This window comes from Bubalus bubalis, chromosome 3, assembly GCF_019923935.1.
Source record: "Bubalus bubalis isolate 160015118507 breed Murrah chromosome 3, NDDB_SH_1, whole genome shotgun sequence".
Taxonomy (NCBI): Eukaryota; Metazoa; Chordata; class Mammalia; order Artiodactyla; family Bovidae; genus Bubalus; species Bubalus bubalis.
In genome coordinates, this window is record NC_059159.1 from 5,473,034 (window position 1) to 5,489,442 (window position 16,409).

The 16,409-nt window shown below is 48.3% G+C and overlaps 1 protein-coding gene across 2 annotated transcripts in view; it reads right to left on the reverse strand.

Annotated features, from left to right (window-relative positions):
* SDK2 (sidekick cell adhesion molecule 2) overlaps window positions 1–16,409 on the reverse strand; it is a 272,105-nt gene that overhangs the window by 70,195 nt on the left and 185,501 nt on the right. For both annotated transcript variants that reach the window (XM_025279404.3, XM_025279402.3), the window contains exons 13-17: window positions 11,440–11,616; window positions 11,018–11,154; window positions 10,352–10,499; window positions 2,393–2,533; window positions 157–338 (exon numbers count right to left, since the gene is read on the reverse strand). In XM_025279404.3, the coding sequence (XP_025135189.3) occupies window positions 157–338; window positions 2,393–2,533; window positions 10,352–10,499; window positions 11,018–11,154; window positions 11,440–11,616 (785 nt within the window). The remainder of the gene's footprint in view (window positions 1–156; window positions 339–2,392; window positions 2,534–10,351; window positions 10,500–11,017; window positions 11,155–11,439; window positions 11,617–16,409) is intronic.

The following is a 16,409-nucleotide window of genomic DNA, read 5'->3' on the forward strand; positions in this document are numbered from 1 at the left end:
TCCTGACCCAGGGATGAAACCCAGATCTCCTGAAAGGCAGGTAGATTCTTTACCGTCTGAGCCACCTGGGAAGCCCACGTTAGGACTGGGCGAGTACAGGATCCCACAGGCACAGACCTTGGAGAAGGAGAAGCAGCGGCCACTGTCCCCACTCACCTCCCTGTAGCGTCCACTCGGTGACTTTGCTGCTGTAGACGCCCAGCCCGGCGCTGTTGTAGGCAGCCACCTCGATCTCGTAGTTGGTCCAGATGATGAGGTCCTCGAGCAGCAGGTTGTTGACATCAGCATCCGTGATGTTCTTATACTGGTACCCGACAGGAAGCCCGGCCAGGCAGTACCTGGGGGGAGAACGCCAGGATGCCAAGGATGACAGTCAGCCCGCATCCGTGTCCAGGAAGCTGTCTGTGATGGCGGAAATGGTCCACATCCGTGCTGTCCAATCAGGTAGCTGCTGGGCACCTGAGATGTGCTTAAGTGCCACTGAGGAATTACATTTGTCATTTAATTTCTTTTTATTAATTTAAATAGTTGCAAGTGACCAGAGGCTATCCTACTGGATAACACAGGTCTAGGGGATGTGTCTGGACTATTGTTTTTGATGGGGGAGGAGGACGTTGGTGGGATGGTTAACAGGATGCTGAGAGCTCCTGGGAAGATCTCACTGGTCTCAGCTTTGAGGGGTCATTGATGGGAGAGTGGTCTCCAAACTTTGGGCTGATTTTCCTTCTTGCTCTAGGAGAATAGCTCCCTCTTTTGACAGCCACTCACTTTGGTGGAGACAAAAAGGCCTGAGGCTACCTGCTCTACCAAGTCCCACCTTCCACTGGGAAAAAGAACACAGGGTAATAAAGAAACGGGATCTGAACAGGCACATTTTGGAGGATGGCTAGCTTACAGGAGAACCGCAATGCACACATACTTTTGATTCTAATAGGGAATTGCTGCTGCTGCTGCTAAGTCGCTTCAGTCGTGTCCAACTCTGTGTGACCCCATAGACGGCAGCCCACCAGGCTCCCCCGTCTCTGGGATTCTCCAGGCAAGAATACTGGAGTGGGTTGCCATTTCCTTCTCCAATGCATGAAAGTGAAAAGTGAAAGTGAAGTCGCTCAATCGTGTCCGACTCCTAGCGACCCCATGGACTGCAGCCCACCAGGCTCCTCCGTCCATGGGATTTTCCAGGCAAGAGTACTGGAGTGGGGTGCCACTGCCTTCTCCGATTAGGGAATTAGAGCCCTCAAATTATTTTGATGTATCACAAAGCCCCACATCAGTGGTTCTCAAAGCCTTAGTGTGCATTAAGGATGCCTGAAAAGCTCGTCAAAACACAGCTTGCTGGGCTAACCCCAAAGTTCCCCATTCGGTAGTCCAGGGGTGGGACCTGAGAATTTTCATTCCTGTCTAGTTCTCAAGAGATACTGACACCGCTGCTTCAGGGACCATGCTCTGAGAACCGCCGCCCGTTAGAGTCACCAGGAAACCCACCACACAGTTAACTGACTATGGAGTAGCCGAACTAATGATAACTGATAACGGAATAACCAAACCAATACTAACTTCTTCCAAGATTAGGGGATTTCAATGCTGTGAGTGTTCAGGAAAGAGATATGGGAAGTTGCCTAGCATTTTGCAACCAGCCTGAGTTCAGAATATTGATGAGAGTTCTCAGTGGTTTCAAATAACAGGCTAAAATTTTCTTTTCTGAACACCAAATTTTAGTTACAACTTAATAATATGCTTTTAGGTTACCAATAAGGAGCCTGGTGGGCTACAGCCCATGGAGTTGCAAAGAGTCAGACACGACTGAACGACTAATACCTTCATTTTTTCAAAGTGTCCACAGTCAAACTGAAAAATAAAAGGCTATAAAACTGGACTTCATTTTTCCATAAAGACCAAAGAAAGGAATTCTACTTTTTTTTTTGGCTGTGCCATGCAGCATGTTGGATCTTAATTCCCTGACCGGGAATCAAACCCATGGTCCCTGCTGTAGAAGCACAGAGTCTTAACCACTGGACCGCCAAGGAAGTCCCCGGATTTCCACTTTTTAACCATTCTTGGCCAAGTAGTTTACCCACTGGGGAAACCTGGACTCGGAGAGTTACCTGTCTGCCTGTAGCCCTGATGTCTGACAGACTTGCCCATCCATACAGCCTTAAGGAGACTTCACTGTATCTCCTCTCACCATTCCTATTGCATTCTGAGGCTCTCACCGCTGGAAGTTCTTCTGGACGTCTAGCCTCAATCCTTCCTAGTGTAGGGTAGGCATTTCTTGTCTGGTCCTTGTTAGATACAGAAGGACCTGCCAGGAATCTGCTCTATTGCCCAGCCCACTCCCGCCCCTCCCCATCTCTGTCCCCTCCTCTTCCCTGCTGTCCCTGGGGTGGACGCCCACCTGATGACATAGCCCTTGAGGATGCCGTTCTGGTGGTTCTCAGGAGGCGGCTGCCACTGGATCATGATGGACTGGTTGGTCCGGCCACTGGCGATGACGTTCTGTGGAGGGGCTGTGGGGGGCTCTTCAGGAAGGGAGACCCTGGAAAATACCAAGGACGGACAGGTCTTTTCACGCCTTGTCTCGACGGCAAACACGGAAGTTTAAAGGGATATGAAGAGGTCCCACCCCTACTCTGTCCCTGCAGACTCTGCGCAATTGCTGTGTGCCTTTGGGCAAGTCACTTAACCTCTCTGAGCTTGTTTCTTTATCTGAAAAAGCAGTATAATAAAGCTCCATTTGTCTGCTTTATAAAAGTGGTTGAAGCGCGAGTGATGCAATGTCTTTTCAAAACACTCCCTGTTGGCAAATTGTTCAGTCACTAAGTCACGGCAGACCCTTGGTGATCCCATGGACTATAGCCTGCCAGGCTCCATGGGCTTCTCCAGGCAAGAATCCTGGAGTGGGTTGCCATTTCCTCCTCCAGGGGATCTTCCCGACCCAGGATTGAACCTGCGTCTCCTGCATTGGCAGGTGGGTTCTTTATCACTGAGCCACCAGGGAAGTCCCTGGAAAGCATCAGATGAGTGTACTTTCTGTGCGGTTGAGGGACCCAGGCCTCGGTTTCCCATTTGTCAAAGAAGCTGCCGTCAGGTCTGGTGGAGGTCATGAGTGTTCGAAAATTTTAGAAGTAGAAGTGTTTAAAACACTCACCTCCCCGTTACCAGCTGGTGGTGAACTCGAAACAGGCTTCCTTTACTAACCAGCTGGACCTTGGCCGGGGCGGGGCAGGCCGGGTTGGGTGAGAGTTTGAGCCCTCCTCCGACCCCATACCTTGAAGCCCGGGGCTACTACATTTCTTTCTCTGGCATGGCCAGGCCATGCAGCGTTCCACCTCTGTGGATTTTTCACATAACTGACAGGCATCCACAAACAATAAGAGTTAATTATTTCTGATGATGCCTTTCCCTCTTTGTTTATGTTTTTGTTCCCTGGTGGATAGCTTTTCTAAAATGTACTGCACCCTCCCATGTCTTCGTGCAGCCCAGAGTGAGGGTAATTTAAGCTTTTTCCGTGTGACTCAGGGCCGTTAGGATGCAGATTCAGTAGGAAGATGAATCAGTGTTACAAAGGGAAGCCTGAATGACTGGAGAAGTTATAGGATGGTTTCCCTGCACTTCGGGGCTTCTTGTTATTGGGAGTTCGTAGCTCTGGAAGGTTGGGTCGGGGTTTATTTTGTTCTCTGCACCACCTCTCATGGTCCAAACATGGCCTGGCCCAGAGTAGATGCTCAATAAACGGTGAATGAGGGCCCTCCCTAGTGGTTCAGTGGTTACGAATCTACCTTCCAATGCAGGGGATGCAGGTTCGATCCCTGGTCAGGGAACTAAGATCCCACGTGCCTCAGGGCAACCAGGCCCACGAGCCACAACCACTGAGCCCATGTGCTCTGGAGCCCGCACGCGACATCTAGATAGAAAACCTGAGGACTGCAAGGAGAGATCCCAGGGCCACAACCAAGGCCTGCTATAGCAAGAAAATGAAAAGAATAATTGCAAAAAAAACAAAACAAAAACGGTGGATGACGAAATTTTCCATGCCAGGCCGTTATCTGCTACTTTTTCCTCCTGCTAGAGTGTCACGCCTCAATGGCGTCTGGCTCGTAAAAGCCAGAAGGATTCAAGTGCACAGGAACTGTAGGGAAGCCACAATGATTGATTTAACCTGGGTGTGGGGAGGGGTCTGAGTTCACATCTAAGAGCAAAGTGCATTCGCGGCTCCCTTAGCAAATATTATGACCGCTTATTTCTGGGCTCTCAGTTCTGCTCCACTGATCTGTGTGTCTTTTTTTTTTTTTTTTTTCTTTTTTTGTGGCTGTGCTGCCGGCTTGTAGGATTTGAGTTCCCTGAACAGGGATTGAAGCCAGGCCATGGCAGTGAAAGTGCTGAGTCCTAACCTCGCAGGCAACGCCCTGTGTGTCTCGTTTTGGAAGACTGGCATACTGCTTTGGTGACTATAGCTTTGTAGTATAGTTTGGAAACAAGAAGTATGATGCCTCTGACTCTCTGCTTTGTTCTCAGGATTGTTTTGGGTATTTGGGTTTTTTTTTTTTGTGGCTCTAGGGGCGGTGACAAGAAGAGTTACCCCGTGTCCGAGGTGGGGGGCAGCGGCCGGGAGGAGCTACCCCACGCCCACACGCCCAAGGCCAGGGGCGGCGGCCAGGAGGAGAAACCCACGCCCCAAGCCCGATGCCAGGGGTGGCGGCGGGGAGGAGCAACCGCATGACTGAGGCCAGGGGCGGTGGCCGGGAGGACCAACCCCACGTCCAAGGAGCCATGGCTGCGCGGGCGCAGGAGGGCCTAGAGGAGCTATCCCACATTGAAGGTCAGGAAGGGCGGTCGTGAGGAGATACCCCTCGTCCAAGGTAAGGAGCAGTGGCTGCACTTTGCTGGAGCAGCCGTGAAGAGATACCCCACGCCCAAGGTAAGAGAAACCCAAGTAAGACGGTAGGTGTTGCAAGAGGGCATCAGAGGGCAGACACACTGAAACCATACTCACAGAAAACTAGTCAGTCTAATCACACTAGGAACACAGCCTTGTCTAACTCAATGAAACTAAGCCATGCCCGTGGGGCAACCCAAGACGGGCGGGTCATGGTGGAGACATGTGACAGAATGTGGTCCACTGGAGAAGGGAATGGCAAACCACTTCAGTATTCTTGCCTTGAGAACCCCATGAACAGTATGAAAAGGCAAAATGATAGGATACTGAAAGAGAAACTCCCCAGGTCGGTAGGTGCCCAATACGCTACTGGAGATCAGTGGAGAAATAACTCCAGAAAGAATGAAGGGATGGAGCCAAAGCAAAAAGAATACCCAGCTGTCGATGTGACTGGTGATAGAAGCAAGGTCCGATGCTGTAAAGAACAATATTGCATAGGAACCTGGAATGTCAGGTCCATGAATCAAGGCAAATTGGAAGTGGTCAAACAAGAGATGGCAAGAGTGAATGTTGACATTCTAGGAATCAGCGAACTGAAATGGACTGGGATGGGTGAATTTAACTCAGATGACCATTATATCTACTACTGCAGGCCGGAATCCCTCAGAAGAAAAGGAGTGGCCATGATGGTCAACAAAAGAGTCCGAAATGCAGTACTTGGATGCAATCTCAAAAACGACAGAATGATCTCTGTTCGTTTCCAAGGCAAACCATTCAATATCACAGTAATCCAAGTCTACACCCCAACCAGTAACACTGAAGAAGCTGCAGTTGAACGGTTCTATGAAGACCTACAAGACCTTTTAGAACTAACACCCAGAAAAGATGTCCTTTTCATTATAGGGGACTGGAATGCAAAAGTAGGAAGTCAAGAAACACCTGGACTAACAGCCAAATTTGGCCTTGGAATACGGAATGAAGCAGGGCAAAGACGAATAGAGTTTTGCCAAGAAAATGCACTGGTCATAGCAAACACCCTCTTCCAACAACACAAGAGAAGACTCTATACTTGGACATCACCGGATGGTCAACACCGAAATCAGATTGATTACATTCTTTGCAGCCAAAGATGGAGAAGCTCTATACAGTCAGCAAAAACAAGACCAGGAGTTGACTGTGGCTCAGATCATGAACTCCTTATTGCCAAATTCAGACTGAAATTGAAGAAAGTAGGGAAAACCACTAGACCATTCAGGTACGACCTAAATCAAATCCCTTATGATTATACAGTGGAAGTGAGAAATAGATTTAAGGGCCTAGATCTGATAGATAGAGTGCCTGATGAACTATGGAATGAGGTTCGTGACACTGTACAGGAGACAGGGATCAAGACCATCCCCATGGAAAAGAAATGCAAAAAAGCAAAATAGCTGTCTGGGGAGGCCTTACAAATAGCTGTGAAAAGAAGAGAAGCGAAAAGCAAAGGAGAAAAGGAAAGATATAAACATCTGAATGCAGAGTTCCAAAGAATAGCAAGAAGAGATAAGAAAGCCTTCTTCAGTGATCAATGCAAAGAAATAGAGGAAAACAACAGAATGGGAAGGACTAGGGATCTCTTCAAGAAAATCAGAGATACCAAAGGAACATTTCATGCAAAGATGAGCTCGATAAAGGACAGAAATGGTATGGACCTAACAGAAGCAGAAGATATTAAGAAGAGATGGCAAGAATACACAGAAGAACTGTACAAAAAAGATCTTCATGACCCAGATAATCATGATGGTGTGATCACTGACCTAGAGCCAGACATCCTGGAATGTGAAGTCAAGTGGGCCTTAGAAAGCATCACTACGAACAAAGCTAGTGGAGGTGATGGAATTCCAGTTGAGCTATTCCAAATCCTGAAAGATGATGCTGTGAAAGTGCTGCACTCAATATGCCAGCAAATCTGGAAAACTCAGCAGTGGCCACAGGACTGGAAAAGGTCAGTTTTCATTCCAATCCCAAAGAAAGGCAATGCCAAAGAATGCTCAAACTACCGCACAGTTGCACTCATCTCACATGCTAGTAAAGTAATGCTCAAAATTCTCCAAGCCAGGCTTCAGCAATATGTGAACCGTGAACTTCCTGATGTTCAAGCTGGTTTTAGAAAAGGCAGAGGAACCAGAGATCAAATTGCCAACATTAGCTGGATCATGGAAAAAGCAAGAGAGTTCCAGAGAAACATCTATTTCTGCTTTATTGACTATGCCAAAGCCTTTGACTGTGTGGATCACAATAAACTGTGGAAAATTCTGAAAGAGATGGGAATACCAGACCACCTGATCTGCCTCTTGAGAAATCTGTATGCAGGCCAGGAAGCAACAGTTAGAACTGGACATGGAACAACAGACTGGTTCCAAATAGGAAAAGGAGTACATCAAGACTGTATATTGTCACCCTGCTTATTTAACTTATATGCAGAGTACATCATGAGAAACGCTGGACTGGAAGAAACACAAACTGGAATCAAGATTGCCGGGAGAAATATCAATAACCTCAGATATGCAGATGACACCTCCTTTATGGCAGAAAGTGAAGACGAATTAAAAAGCCTCTTGATGAAAGTGAAAGTGGAGAGTGAAAAAGTTGGCTTAAAGCTCAACATTCAGAAAATGAAGATCATGGCATCCGGTCCCATCACTTCATGGGAAATAGATGGGAAAACAGTGGAAACAGTGTCAGACTTTATTTTTTCGGGGCTCCAAAATCACTGCAGATGGTGACTGCAGCCATGAAATTAAAAGAAGCTTACTCCTTGGAAGGAAAGTTATGACCAATCTAGATAGCATATTCAAAAGCAGAGACATTACTTTGCCAACAAAGGTCCGTCTAGTCAAGGCTATGGTTTTTCCCGTGGTCATGTATGGATGTGAGAGTTGGACTGTGAAGAAGGCTGAGCGCCGAAGAATTGATGCTTTTGAACTGTGGTGTTGGAGAAGACTCTTGAGAGTCCCTTGGACTGCAAGGAGATCCAGCTGGTCCATTCTGAAGGAGATCAGCCCTGGGATTTCTTTGGAAGGAATGATGCTAAAGCTGAAACTCCAGTACTTTGGCCACCTCATGCGAAGAGTTGACTCATTGGAAAAGACTCTGATGCTGGGAGGGATTGGGGGCAGGAGGAGAAGGGGACGACAGAGGATGAGATGGCTGGATGGCATCACTGACTCGATGGACGTGAGTCTGAGTGAACTTCGGGAGTTGGTGATGGACAGGGAGGACCGGCGTGCCGCAATTCATGGGTCACAAAGAGTCGGACACGACTGAGCAACTGATCTGATCTGATACAAATTTCAGGATTGTTTTTTCTGTTTCTGTGAAAAATGCCATTGGAATTGTGATAGGGATCGGATTGACTCAATAGATGGCTTAGGGTGATATGGACATTTTAACAATATGAACTCTCCTTAATGGGGAAAGGACCGTCTCTTCAATAAATGATGATGGGAAAATTGGAAAACCACATGCATAAGAAGGTAACTGGACCCCTATGTTACACCACTCACAAAAAAAAAATTTTAACTTGAAATGGATTAAAGACAAACTTAAGACCTGAAACTATAAAACTCCTAGACTAAAACATAGGGGAAAAGCTCCTTGGCATTGATCGTGGCAGCAATTTCCTGGATATGGTACCAAAAACACAAGTAACAAAAGAAAAACAAATAAGCAGGATTATATCAAACTAAAAAGCATCTGCATAACAAAAGAAACAACAAGATGAAAAGGCAACCTACAGAATGGGAGAACATATTTGCAAACCATATATCTGATAAGGGGTTAATATCCAAAATATATAAAGAATTCATACAACTCAGTAGCCAAAAACTAAACATCTGATAAAAAAAAATGCACAAGTAGGCTGCACATTTTTTCCAAAGAAGACAAATGAATGACCAATAGGTCCATGAAAACATGCTCAACACCACAAATCAACAGGGAAATGCAAATGAAAACTACAGTGAGGAATCACCTTATACCCGACAGAGTGGCTATTATCCAAAAGACAAGAGATAACAAATGTTGGCAAGGATGTGGCTAAAAGGAACCCTTTAAGCACTGCTGGTGGGAAGATAAATTGGTCTAGAGACTATGGAAAACAGCATAGAGGTTCCTTCCGCCCCAAATTAGAAGCAGTACTACCATACAATCCAGCCTTCCATAGGATCTCAAAAACGTACCTGCACCCTCATATTCACTGCAGCACTGTTCACAGCAACCAAGAGGTGAAACCAACTTAAATGCCCATCAAGGAATGAATGGTTAAGGAAGATGTAACATAGCTACACAACGAAGTATTTTTCAGCCACGAGAAAGAAGCTCTGCCATCTGCAACAATACGGATGGGCCGGGGGGCAATGTGCTCAACGAAGGCAGTCAGCAGAGAAAGACAAACACCGCGTGACCTCATTGCTACGTGCAATCTGGACGAGCCGAGCTCGGAGAAACAGAGGAGAGTGGTGATTAATAGGGGCTGGGGGTGGAGGGAATGGGGAGCTGCTGTTCAGAAGGTATAAACGTGCAGTGGTAAGAGTAACCAGTTCTGGGGAGAGAATGCACGCCTGGTGATTATAGCTAATGACACTGTATTACACCCTTGGAGGTTGCTAAGAGAGGGGATTTTAAATGTTCTCATGACAAAAAAGAAACGGTAATTATGTGACAGGATGGGGGTGTCAGCTAACACCACAGGGGTAACCATTTTGCCATACAGGAGTGTGTCAAACCACACTGCACGTCTCAAACTTACACCGTGTTTCATGCCCATGATATCTCAATCCATCTGCAAAAATATAAACATAAAAAAAAAGAGCAAAGCACACAGCTCTGGGGCATGGGACTGGGGGTCACTGTCATTCTGACCGGATGTCTCCTTTCTCACTAGGGGACGCTGCTTGCCCTACGGGGATCTAGGTGGGTAGAATGTGCCTCCTACATGTACGTAGGTATTAGAGTGGATGAACTATGCTGCTGTTCAACTGTCATCATTAAAAAAAGGCCCGTTGAAGGCTTCATGGGGTCTGAGCCAAGCATTGCACACAGAGATCCAAGGACATCCTTGGTGACTCTGGAACTTCACGCACATTTAGCGATGGGGATGTGGGGCAGAATGGGGTGAGTGCTGGAACTTGCATGGCTCACAGAGAGATGCACAGCTTAACCGGATTAGTGCATATCCCTTGCGCTGTTCACAGCCCTTCACTCGTACGCCTGAATTTTTTCTGCCTCCCTGTGAGACCGGTGTCAGTACAGTTACCCGATCTGCAGATGCACACACTGAGGCCCCAGGGGGTCCGAGAGGAGCCACCAGGACGCGCCTGGCAGCCGGGACCCCCCCCTCCCCCCGCCCCCCGCCTCAACAGTGGTTTTGGCAGCAGGTGGCCCCGCCCGGCCCCCACCCGCCACTGGAACCCCCGACGCCCGCCCCGCGCCCCTCACCTCTCCGTGTCCTTGCTGAACTGTCCCCTCCCCACGTCGTTGACAGCGCAAAGACGGAACTGGTAGGACCGTGCGGGGACCAAGCCCTTGACCATCACGGAAGTAGCTTCAGGGTCCACGCTGGCCAGGAGCACCGTCCAGGGGGCATCTGCCGGGACAGAGGGTGGAGGCAGAGGTGGGCATCTTTGGGGGGCATGCTTCCTCCTGCTCCCATTCCCTGCAGCGCTCCAGCCTCGTACTTAATACCTCCCGCCCAGCTTGGTCCAGTAGAGACTGGCCATGTCACTCTTGGGTCCTCTTAGCCGGCGTGTCCCAGGGTTGGAGTGTACTGACTGGGGACGGAGCCGGGCCCACGGGTACTGAGATGCACTTGGCTTTTCTAGCCTTTATTTCCCCCTCAAATTGATGAGCAAACTGTATTTAAAACACCCTTCAAGTGATGCCTGCTAATTTGGGAGCTCACAGCTTGGGGGTGGAGGATAAGGAGAAATAAGAAGAAAACTAATGACCGGCGTCTGGGAGACTTCTGGGTGCCGGGCTCCGGGTTCAGCAAATGCCTCACCCGGCTCCGTCTCACAGGCCGCGGGGAGGCGGACGCCGCGCTCCACACTGGGGAGCGGGCCGCCCTGCCTTTGGTGGGTGCGGGGGGCGGGCGCGGACCCTTACTGTTCTCGGACATCTCCAGGACGTAGCGGATCAGCGGGCTGTTGCCGTCGAAGGGCTTGCCCCACGTCAGGTTGATGGCCCTCCTCTCCGAGGTACTGAGGGTTGCCACGGGGTGCTCGGGGGCGTGAGGCAGCTGCCTGGAGAAGACAGACGCGGTGGGCCCCCCGGAAGGTCTCGAGTCAGGGGGCGCCAGGACTCGGTCTGAGCCCCCAGACGTCTAGCACTCAGCCCCAGCCAAGCCTTCGGCCCTCTACCTAGAGACTGCGTGCCGGCTTTGGAGCCCGCCCAGGCTCCAACCCAGGCTCCCCGCCCTGGACGCGGCCTCCCTGAGCCGGGAAACGCCCGGGGCGGGGGAGCTGGCACGCGGCGGGCGGGCTCAGGCCGCCCCGGCCCCTCGCTCCTGCGCCTCCGCGTCCCCTCACCTCACGCGCAGGTGGGCGCTGCGGGAGTCGTTGCCTCCGGCCGAGAGCACCCGGCAGGTGTAGGTGCCGATGTCCCCGGACCAGGTCTGCGAGATGCGCAGGGAGCCGCTCCCGTCCAGGCGGACGCGGGGGTTGCCCTCCGTGCTCAGCGCGACGCCGTCTTTCTCCCAGACGTGCCTGAGAGGGGGAAGAGCTGCTCAGGAAAGAGACGCCGGCGGGGTGCGGCGGGGGCTGCCGGGGCGGGCTCAGCCCAGGGCAGGTCTGGAGCAGGGAGCTCCAGAGGCGGGCGGGGGGCGAGCCCCAGGCCAGGGCGGGGACACCCACCATCACGCCTGCGGCGGGGGTGGGGGGCGCGGCTCGGGCCAGGAGCGGACCCACATCGAGTCACACCCTCAGTTCAGGTCCAGGTCCCAGCCTGCTTGCTTCTGACCCGAAGCCACCGCCAAGCCACCCAGAGTGGGCACAAGCTATTCTCCCAAAGAGGTTAAAAGATTACGGCTGGAAAAAGGATGAACGCTTCCGCCTAGACTACATTTGGGGATTAGTTTTATGAAGAGAACCATCACATCAATGCATCACTGTGACAAATTGACCTCAGTGTCCCAAAAAAAAAAAAAAAAAAATCACTTTAGCTTTGGTCAGTCAGTACAAAGGGGGACTTGAGAAATTACACACACGCCCGCACCTGACAATGAGAGATGCCTGCTCTGGATTTGTTCTGGAGGAGACACAATAATTGTCATTAACACACACCAGGTGCCAGCTCCTGGGAGGACGCAGGGCGGCAGCCCCCCAGGGAAGGTGGATCAGGGCAACCAGGGCAGGGGCTGGGCTGGGGCACTTTGCAAATAAGCCATCAATCGCTTAGTGTGGGGGCAGGGAATATCTATACAGCCCTAGAACTCTCTGGGTTTAGGGAGGGTGAGATCGCTAGAGAGAATGAGCCTGTACTATTTTTAACTTAAAGTTAAAAAAAAAAGTCAGAAAAGTAGCAAGTACAGATGAGAAAAGAGTAGAAAAAAAGGAGAGAAAATTCAACAGTTTTCCCCTATTGTTGTTCAGTCACTTAGTCGTGTCTGACTCTTTGTGGCTCCGTGGACTGCAGCACGCCAGGCCTCCCTGTCCATCGCCAACTCCCAGAGTCTGCTCAAACTCATGTCCATTGAGTCGGTGATGCCATCCAACCATCTCATCCTCTGTCGTCCCCTTCTCCTCCCACCTTCAATCTTTCCCAGCATCAGGGTCTTTTCCAATGAGTCGGTTCTTCACATCAGATGGTCAAAGTATTAGAGCTTCAGCTTCAGCAACAGTCCTTCCGATGGCTCTTCAGGGCTGGCAATTGAAGGTAAACCTTCCAGACGCTTCTCTCCTGGGCCCCTGGGCAGTTACCACAGTGCTACTACATTCTGGGCTTGAATGTCCCCTGGCCACTTACTGGTGGTGTGGTCCTGGGGACGTTTATCAAATACGGCGCGCCTCACCTTTCTTATTTGTCATATGACTGAAGAAATACCATCCAGCCCACAGGGTTGCTGTAAGGACTGTGTGAGTTAGTATAAAATATTGGAGTAGCACTGGAAACACAGTGATTGATAGAAGTTATGATATATGTTTACTGATACAGTATATTTTGAGTATGAATAGTACCTAGCTGCTGCTGTATAGCACAGGGAGCCCAGCTCAGTGCTCTGTGGTGACCTAGAGGGGTGGGACTAGGGTGGGTGAGCAGGCATTCCAAGCGGGATGGGATATATGTAGATGTATGGCTGATTCACTTTGTTGTACAGCAGAAGCCAACACAATATTGTAAAGCAATTATACTCCAATAAAAAAAAAAAAAACAATACCTAGCTATTCATCCATCCTGATTTTAAAGCTGCCGTTTCCACCCAAGACGATATCATAAATTCCATTTAATGTGACATTTCTTCACCATGGTTCACTTGGCTGCAGAGTACTTCAAATAATCATTCCTCTGTAATTGATCCTGTAATGATGGGCATCCAATTTACCTCCTTGTTTTCTTTTTTTTTTTAAATAAAATTATTTTGGCCACATCACACAGCCCGTGGGACCTTAGTCCCCAGCCAAGTATCGAACCTGAATCCTCTGCATGGGAGGCAGGGACTCTCAACCACAGGACAGTCAGAGAAGTCCCTAGCTCCTTGTTTTCTGATCTTACAGCTAATGCTGTGATGAACACCTCTATGGCAAAATATTTGCCACATTCTAAATCACTTCCTCGGGTATAAATTCTCAGCAGTAAATCTGAGTTAAATGTTAAGGCTTTTGTACATATTTTGCAAATCACCAAAAGTATCACTGTCAGTTCATTTCTTTGTCTAGAGAAGGATCATCTTCACGGGCACTGATGGGATAGGTAGAATTTTACTTAAAAGCGAATCTAGCTGCAGAGGGTAATGCCTGCTTACAAAACAGCCTGTGACAAGCAGACACGCTCTGTCCAAGATACCATGCCTTAGGAAGCACCTATCACTACCTGCAAAACAACAGCCTGAACCTAAAGATCGGCTTGTTCTTTAGTCGCTAAGTCGTGTCCGACTCTTTGGAACCCCGTGGACTGTAGCCCGCCAGGCTCCTCTGTCCATGAGATCTCCCAGGCAAGAACACTGGAGTGGGTTGCCATTTCCTAACTCCAAGGCATCTTCCCAGCCCAGGGATTGAACCCACGTTTCCTGCATCGCAGGCAGATTCTTTACTGCTGAGCCACCAGAGAAGCCCCCATGATGAATTACTTAAATCTAATCAGAAATACAATGGATAGAAGAAGTGAACCACAGCATTAAAAAGCTGCTAGCCAAATCCAGATGTGGGCTATTCTACAGTAAGGATATTCTGCAAATTATGGCCCACTGCCTGTTTGTGTAAATAAAGTTTTATTGGAACACACACACAGAAACACACCCATTTGTTTCCAGATTGCTTATGACTGCTTTTGAACTGCAGACACAGACATGAGAAGCTGTGACAAAGACTATATGGCCCTCAAAGCCTAAAATATTTACTCTCTGGCTCTTTACTGAAAACTTTTGAGGATGTTTCTCCTGTAGAACCTGGTTTCTCCAACGTATTAAGTGCATGAAAACAAGACAAAAATGAAAACCAAAATAAAGACAAGAATAAAAAGAAAGGGAACTATGTAGAATAAAAGAGACTCAGCAACTAAACGCAACGGGTGGATCCTGTTTAAATCCTGAGTTAAACTAACTCTGTGCACAAAGGCTCTTTGAGACACTCATGATGGCTGAAACACGGGGTGTTGTCAGAAGAAGCCAAGGAATTGTTCACTGTCTCAGGTGTGAGAGCGGACATGGCTGTTATATTTAAAGAAAAGTCCTTTTTAGTAAGAAACACACACAGACATATCTAAGGGTGAAACTGCATTTTTGAAATTTGCTTTTAAAAGAGATTTGCAGTTAAAAAAAAAAAAAGCCTGGGGAAGATTCATGAAACAAGATGGGCAAATGCGGATGATTGTTGAGGCTGAGAGGTAGTCCAGAAGGACTGAGGATCCAATTCTCTCCTTTGGGGTATGTTTTAAAACTTTCATAAGAGGATGTTAAAAAAAGAACCCATCAGTTCTTTTAACTCAGGGGACATTTTCCCCCAAATAATCCATAAAGATATAGCTGGCTATTGAGCAATTTTGATGAGTGGTTTTTAGCTTTAAATAATATTAGATAGACCTCAGGAAACAGAAGATGTGCAAAAATATTTAGTTACAAGGGCATTCAGAATGATATTTCTTAATATTAGTAACAATTCAGAAATAATCAAATTACCCAGCGTTAGGGAATTGGTAAGATAAATTATGGGGCGTCCACACAGTGGGGGATGGATGGAATAGTCATATAATTGAGTTTACTCAAAAATATTTATTGACAGAACAAGAGGTTCGTAACAGGTTCTTTGGGGAAAAAGCAGAGTAGAACGCAGTGTTTTTAGTTCTTCAAATGGCATTCAAATATTCCTGTTGCTAATGGAAGGAAAGTGAAAGTGTGAGTCACTCGGTCGTGTCTGACTCTCTGTGACCCCATGAACTGCAGCCCCCCAGGCTCCTCTGTCCATGGGATTCTCCAGGCAAGAACAGTGGAGTGGGTTGCCATGCCCTCCTCCAGGGAATCTTGACCCAGGGATCGAACTCAGGTCTGAACTACCAGTGAGGCCCAATGGAAGGAAACACAGATCAATCTACTTTTCTACTTCTTCTCTCTCACCCTCCCCATTTTCTCTGGCTTATCTGCATTTTTTGTATCCTCCCCCCAAAATGGATATCTGTTAATATCCATTTTGGATAGCTGTATAATAAAATATAGTAACAATATTGATTAATATTAAGAACGGGCTGCTCATCTTATGTACAAAACACAGATGCACAGACTTAATGAATGAATTACAGTTGCCAGGGGGAAGGGTAGGAGGGATAGTTAGGGAGTTTGGGATGGACAGGTACACTCTGCTGTATTTAAAATGCATAACCAACAACGACCTACTCTATGGCATAGAGAGCTCTGACTCAATGTTACGGGGCAAGCTGGATGGGAGGGGAGTTTGGGGGAGAATGGACACATGCGTGTGTGTGGCCGAGTCCCTTTGCTGTCCATCTGAAACTATCACAACGCTGTCAGTTGGCTACATTCCAATATAAAATAAAAAAAGTGGACTGTCCAGATTCCTTCTAGATCTGGGTTCAGACACCAGCTGGAAGCAATTCTGGAGGCTTTTCATGCTGGTACCTGCACCTGCCCAGCCTGCCTCCCCTGGGCCCGCTATTTATTCTGAGGACACATAACCAGGATTAAGCGGCTACCACTCTAGTCTGATCCGGTCATTCAAATCCTTTCCAGTCTGTCTGCTCAGGGAGCCCCTGGTATGTTTCCTGCAGCCAGACAGGGACTCTAAATCTGGCTGCACATCCGAGACACCTCGGGGACTTCTAAAATTACTTA